At 33.7% G+C, this 7655-nt stretch overlaps 1 protein-coding gene across 1 annotated transcript; it reads right to left on the minus strand.

Moving 5' to 3' along the window:
• Positions 1-2553: 2553 nt before the first annotated feature.
• On the minus strand, positions 2554-4238 carry LOC149528370 (serine/threonine-protein kinase PEPKR2-like). The gene is made up of 3 exons (XM_089810725.1): positions 3515-4238; positions 3032-3328; positions 2554-2915 (listed from the first exon to the last, which is right to left on the minus strand). The coding sequence occupies exons 1-3, from the start codon at positions 4236-4238 to the stop codon at positions 2554-2556; spliced, it is 1383 nt and encodes a 460-aa protein (XP_089666851.1).
• Between the last annotated feature and the right edge of the window lie 3417 nt (positions 4239-7655).

Genomic DNA, 7655 nt, shown 5'->3' on the forward strand with positions numbered 1-7655 from the left:
AAAATATTATTGTTTTATATTATTTAATCACTTTCGATTTATTTATGTGATAAGTACAAAGTAATTTAAATTAATGTTAGAATTGAAATTTATCTTTTGGTTAACTAAATTGATTATTTAATAATAGTTAAGAGCTTTGTTAAGTAAATAAATTTATATGTTTCCTTAATATTAGTTAGTAATTATTATAAATTTAAAATGCTTAGTAAATTTAGTCAATAGAAAGTTAAATAGTTTAAAAGTTATGTAAGTTACTTAGTTTAGTTTTAGTTTATAAATATTAATTAGTTTTGATTAGATTAGTAAAAATTTTGGTTAAATGAAATAACGAAATCAAAAGTTGATATGAATATTATGACGAATATTTACTATAGAAATGGATTACTTCTCATGATGTTAAACTTTTGATGAACGTAGTAAATCCGTTGTTGCAATTCAACACTTAAACCTTAGTGAACTTTATTATTATTAAAAAATAAATTGGTGTGTGTTTTTCCCCTCGAAATTTGGGCATGACAATGTCAATCTTAAAAAGATAAGCAAAGAGATTTCTAAAGTCTATTATGCAAAAATATTCTTCTAACACAAGATTTTATTTCTGTGTAATGGAGCTATTTTTGGCTTTTCAAGGACATGGAAGCCAAATGAGGAGCAACAGCAGGGGAAGAATAATGATAATTGAAACCACCATAAATCAGGTGATTGACATTTAAAAAATGATTGGTGTGATGAGTGTAGGAGAGTTATAGTGAAGTGGACATAGCATCCAGAGTTGGGTAGCAAAATGCATACCTCACTAGACTATTATACTATAGACGTGGAGCTTGCAGGGAGATGCAATAGTTTTGTGAAAGCCATGTCATATGAGTTGAAGCCATGGCCTTCGATCCAGTCCTCTCCTCTTGTTCCACAAATGGAGGCATTAAGGTTTAAACAAAAAAGAAACTTGCACAAACTTTCACCTCCGTCCTCTTATATTCCTCCAACAAGTTTTCTAGATCCTTGTTGGATTTGATCAAAACTAGGGTGTTAGAATCCTTGGTCAACAATTGGAACTTTTAGGTGATGCTTGAACCAAGGATCTCAGTCATTTTCGTTACAAGATCTGCGAAAGAAAATGGATCAGCCTAAAACATCACAGAGAAACCATAGGTTGTAAAGCTCACATAAATTCATACAAATTTCACTCATCCAAACATGCAAAGTTAATGCTTTGATCAAATACTTTGGTCTCCCCTCTAATGTGCCAGAGCTTCCCATCAACGAGACAAGGAAGAGTTTACCTGCCATAGCTGTAGACAAATGATCTCCATCAAAGAGAGTGGTAGATGAGGAAATGAAATATTCACCCAACTACTGAAATGAAATTTGTTGTAGAGTTGAATAATACTCTTCACTTATCATTTTGCAGAGGTAGTGGCCATGAATAAACTTAATCTAGTACAACATTCACTCTCCTTCTCTACTCTCATTAAATATTAATGAAAATTGAAATATTAATGAAAATCGCAAAGCGCGGCAGTTATTGTTTGCAGAAAATGACTCTTTAATATTTGTGCATTATTATCAGTTTTTTGTGGTGAATAGATTTAAAAAGAATTATTAACTATTTGACTCTTAAATGAACGTCAATTTTTTTAAAATTGTCAAAATGTTTACAACCATGAATGCTTCCATTGTAGAAGTCTCTCATTCATTAGATTAGAATACTTTTTAAATTAAATTAATTTTGATATTTAATATTTTTTGAGAATTTTTTTGGCTCAATCTCAAAGAAAGAATAATTTGAGATAAAATTTTATGGAGAAATATGGAAGAAAAACATCCTTTTTAAACTACTTTTAACAAGTGATAGAACAAGATTATTTTCAAAGAATGCTTTAGGATAAGACTTTATATAGAAATATATAGAACATCATATTAATAAATGTTTAAATAAGCATTAAAAATTATAGTGAACAATAATAAAAAGAAATTGACATTTCTGATTAACAGCAATCTTGTTCTTTTTATTTTTTTATACACCTTTTACTTTTATTTTTCATAGCAGCCTTATCCTCAAAATTTAATAATAACATAATTTGATATTACCTTGTTATACTTTTTTTACAATATAGTACAATTTGTTATTATCTCTTAACACTAGTATGCTGCAGAACAATATGGTATTTATCTGTTAATCCAATTATATCCCAATAAAATGAAAGGAGACAATATCTCAATCATGACAAGCTTAATTCTCCTCCACTTAGTATCGCCACAAAATATGAATTTTCCAGTCATCAAATTCATTGAAAGCGTGACCAAACTGTCTCCACTTCAAAAAATTAGCTATAGAATTAACCTCAAAGAATATCAGTATAATTAATTATTTTCCTTCAATCTGCCATATACCTCATCATTTCCTAAAGTTAAAGTTAGCATTCTAGGACAAACTTGTTTACCATCATGGGTAAACTAGTTTTAATACATGCTACAGAAGTAATGGAAGAACATAACACAAAAGTAAACGTAACACAATGCTTCAACAAACCAAATTTCTTAGCACAATGATTAGAATGCTGTACACAGGGGCAATGTTGAATGTATAGGGTTCTGCCCAAAGTAAGGATAGGCAGTTGCATTGAATCTGCTCTTTGTATGTTTAGATATTCTTATTTGTGAAATTGCAGCACACAGAACATCTACAAGATCTACATTTGTTTCTTGCATTTCAAAATCTCTCTCTGAAAGTGATAACAGAGCATGATCAACTGCATCAACAAGTGAAGACTGTAGATTCCTACATATGCAATTCTTTTCTGGGCTTGAATTATCTGTCTCAAGCTTTCTCTTTGCCTTGTATGGAGACATCAACTTTGAATCCGTAAAGAGCTCCATATCAGATTTTGTATAATACAAAATCCACGGATGGTCTGTAAAAGGAGACAATTGTATAAGAAACCTCTACAACAAATTGTTCAAATTTATAGTATAAACTGTGAACCTATATAAATAAACATAAATTGTGAACCTATATAAATAAACATACTCAAAACTTCATCTGGAGAGAGTCTCTTGTCAACATCCCTTGACAGCATCCTTGACAGCAAATCCTTGGCCGGTTTAGAAATGGACTTCCACTTTTCAGTGTGGAAATCCAACCACACATTTTTTATTTCCTCAAAAATTGCCTCTACAGAAGCCCCAGAAAATGGTAAGCTACCAATTAAGAGTCCATGGAGGAGGACTCCAGCAGCCCATACATCCACCTTTTCAGTATATTTCCCCGCTAAAACTTCAGGGGCAACATACGCTGGACTGCCCACCAATCCTGATAAATTTTGCCCTGTTTTCAAAATAAACAAGATGTCAATAATCTTGCTAATTAACTTCTTTCAATGAACACACAATCGGAATCCAAAAGAAGAAAAAAAATTACTACAATAAATTGTGGAAACACATGATTATTTCAAAGAGTTCGGATTTCATGAAAAGATAAGACCTGGAATTTATGAAATTTTGAATCCCATACCATTTGAAACATGCAAAGATAGGCCAAAATCAGCTAGCTTCAACTGTCCATCATCGGTGAAAAGAATATTCTCAGGTTTTATATCCCTGTGAATAACTCCCATCTCATGACAATGCTGAATGATGCTAACCAACTGTTTGATTAACTCTGCAGCTTCCCTCTCCGAAAAATGTCTTTTTTTCATGCAATCAACCAATCGCCCCCCAGAGCAAATCTCCATTACAAGATGCAAACAATTTTCATCTTCGTACACTGAATGGAGTGTTACAATGTTAGGGTGTCCAGATAAGTGTTGCATGATTTCCACTTCCTTGTGTGCATTTTGTGCACAACTTTTGGGCAGAGTCTTACATGCCACGTCTTCTCCTGTGACCCTGTTCTTGCACAAGGTTACCACTCCGTATTTCCCTCTGCCCAAAATTGGGCCCATGATATAGTCAGATTCTATTTTGCGGTCTCTAATGATTTGTGTGGTTTCCTCTATGCAACCACATTTTCTCTTAATGCCTCTTGGAGTTGTATCAGTCAAGCAGATCCCCCTTCTTGGAGTATAAAGAGTTGCAACTGGTGCTGGATGATTGTGAGAAAAGCTCAATTGTTCTAGTGAAGATGGAGAGGCGGAGGATGAGGTTGATGCACCATCATCACATGAGCAGATCACCTGCTGTGATTCAATCCTATGTAGATCTGTGTTGTTCATCCTCCTCTTCTTTACAGGAGTCATGCTTACCTTACAATTCCTGTCAGAAAGTCACAAAGAATGATGAGTTTCAATCTTGTATAGAGTATTAATTCGAAGCTAGTATGGATATCATTTGGCATGCTTCAATCCGCTCAAAAACATCCCCTTCAAATCCGCGCAGGACAGCGTCTTTCTTGATCTAAACAGACTAAGAATTCTTGAGAAACGGTTCAAAACCAAAACTCAAATCCCCGAATTTCTTGCTTTCATACGAAAGATCAAGGAAAATACTATTTAAAAAGCGCATAAACCAAAATAAATATCTAATTAAACGAAAGAAAGCGATTAACCTGTGTTTCAGCTTCAATCTGCTATGGAGATAATTAGGAGAGAAAACAAAACACTTCAACCCTCGCTTTCTCTTGTATTTCAAAATTCTCTGCAATTACAATACCAAATGAAGCTAACAATCGTTTCGCAATCCCTCAATTATTAGCGCAGTGAAAACTCAAGAGAATTCGCATGCAATTGTTGAACTTCTGTTACGGGGAAAGTTTTGTTGAACTTCTGTTCCTTTTGGAAAGATTCGTTACTTTTGGAAGAATTTCTAGAGGCGGGAGAAAGAAAGCTTCAAAATGGATGTTTACTTGTCAAGCCGTTTAATATGATGCCTTTTTAAAACACGTTGATGTTTTATGATGCAATTACAACGCCTAATTCAACTGCCACGTCCTCAGCTCATTGGCGTTGGCTGCCCGCGCCCTTCAATAATGGTGTTTACAAACAGCACTTAATGAATATTTCATTTGAAAAATAAATAATTCAATAATAAAAATCAAAATGAAGTGAAAGGTAGGATGAAGTCGTTTTTTAACACCCTAATGGAAATTTTCACATTCAAAACTATCACAAAACACACGTCAGACGGCAGATTGCCACGAATATTTGGAATGCACAGCTCATCACGAGCTGAGATAGGAGTAATTATTTTAGATAACAGTGATTATTTAGCCTTTCAAATTATGAAGTAATTATAGAAGAGTAAATTAATGGGAGAATCATTAATATTCTACAGCTTTTTTGTTTCGTTACCATTTGAGGACGACATGAAAACATTAATTTTTATTATTTTTAAAGTTTTGATAGTTCTTATATTTTAATATAATATATAAATAAATAATTTTATAATTTATAACAAGATAATTTTAACAATATTATTATGAAAAATATAAAATGAAATAAGTTGTATAGCAATTATAAGCATTGAGTTGTACTTTACATGTTACTAATGTTTATATTTCTAAGATTAGTATTTTTAAATGCTATTTCTAAAATTTAGATGCACTCTTTCCAACAAAACGCTTTCTAATAGCTACTTCTTTTTACTTTCCATTTCAAATTATTCTAAAAAGAAATTGAGTTTCAAGTTCTAAACAGTTTATTTATTTATTTTTATTGGAAGAAGAATTAAGTCCCAACATTGGTGTCACAATATTTTATATAAAAAATACAATTGAAATCTTAAGACATGTTTGTATAAGTGTTGTATTAATCTCTAACCCTAATACAATTACGACACTCTCTTATAACCATAATGCCATAGTTAGGTTTAGAGTTTTGGCTACAATCTTATTTAGGAGTAGAGTTTATTGTTTGGGTTATGATAGGGCTAGAGTTAGGGTTGGGATTAGGCTTGATAATAAGGTTTAGGGTTAGGGTTACAATTATGGTTATGTAAGGGGTTACATATTGGCTAGTATTATGGTAAGAGCTATGATTTTGATTAGGATTAGGGTTAATGTCAAGATTGGGAATATAGTTTATTTTATGGTTAAAAGTTACAATTTTTATTTTGATTAGGGTTGGGATAATGGTTTAGGTCACGCTGAGGGTTAGCGTTGTGTTTACAATTTGGGTTATTGTTCACTATTTTAGCCCACATTTAGCCCAGAAGTGATATCTGATCTGAGAAATCTTTAGTGGTTTGGATTCATTGTAAAGGGATAACATGATTTTTTGAGTTGGCTCTTGTGGGTCCACGATTAGAAGAGTTATGTCAATGTTGATTCGTCCATGTGTGTCATCTCAGCTTCTGTTGATCTGCTGGTGACAGAGTTTTTTTGTCCATGATTGGTCCATGTACTTCCATGTTAGTAGTTGGCTAGGTCCAGGGTTTTATACGCATGCAAATGAGATCAACGGTTGTCATGTCTTTGTGTTTAGCTCAGTGGAGTTTCAAAAAAACATGAGATGTTGCCACACATCTTCATTCTAGCATTTCTTCATGTTGTAGTGCTTCTTCAATGCACACGCACAAATCAACAATGAAGATTCAACGAAAGATTAAAAGATTGTGGTCAGTTTTGTCAAACATCAAAATACATTGATGACTCCCATGTCGTGTGATATCTGCTCATCGTCATAAGAACACAAGATGCTACCACGCATCTTCATTCTGACATTTCTTCATGCTAAAGTGCTTCTTCAATGTTCCATAATCAAAATTGCACCACATGGCAGAGAGTCCCACTTCCCGCATTATATTTGTCATATTTTTGGGTCTACGCAGGTGGTTGACTTAGTTTGTTGTCCAACATCATGGTGCCACATGTTTCCATTCCAATGTTTCTCCATACTGTAATGTTTTTGCGAGTTTCCATAGCCTAGAATTGTGCTATGTGGTGGAAGTCCCACCTTTCATGTTATTCGCTTCCTTCTTTGCTGAGATTTCTAAATCTGATGACTCTCATGTTTTCACATCTCTACCTTGGCCTCTTGTGATGCCACAATCATTGAATCTAGTGCATCTTGGAGATTTCCCACAACATCTTAGCTATCCATTTCGAAGGAAGGATCTTGATTGACAACTATGACTTAATCCTTCGTTGGGAGGAGTTTCTTAGTTGCATCTGGGTTGTTCATCTCAAGGGGAAATTTGCATTGATGGTGGTGACTTAATCTCTTGTTGGGGAGATTCTTGTAGCATCCAAGCCATTTATTTTGAAAGGAAGATCTTCATTGATGACCACTATTTATTTTTCAGGAAATTAGACCCCCCCCCCCATGCAGTCAAGCTTGCATTTTGTGGGTAGATAACACATTGTGTTATCCCTCCCCATAGTTTTTTCTACCAGCAACATGAATCAGCTTCTTATGGCCATGACATGCTACTAAGGCTTGTTCTTTATTGCAAAGCAACTTCTTGGGCCTTGTTAGCATGATGCTAATGCCCTTTGTACTTCTTTAATGCATGTAATTCAAATCTTTGGTGATTTGATCTCTTTTACAACTGAGTGCATTTGTTTTGTTCTTCCTACCACTTCAAGCAATAGATTGCACTTCATAATCAGATTTCACTCTGACTCTTTAGTTATTGCTTCCTCTGCAACTCAACTCCATCTTGGTTGGGGTTTCAACTCCATAGTCAAATCAAAGTTATGCTTGAACTCTTTAAAATGC

This window comes from Cupressus sempervirens, chromosome 11 (assembly GCF_028749045.1).
Source record: "Cupressus sempervirens isolate cs-2001-9-10 chromosome 11, ASM2874904v1, whole genome shotgun sequence".
In the NCBI taxonomy this organism is placed as follows: domain Eukaryota; kingdom Viridiplantae; phylum Streptophyta; class Pinopsida; order Cupressales; family Cupressaceae; genus Cupressus; species Cupressus sempervirens.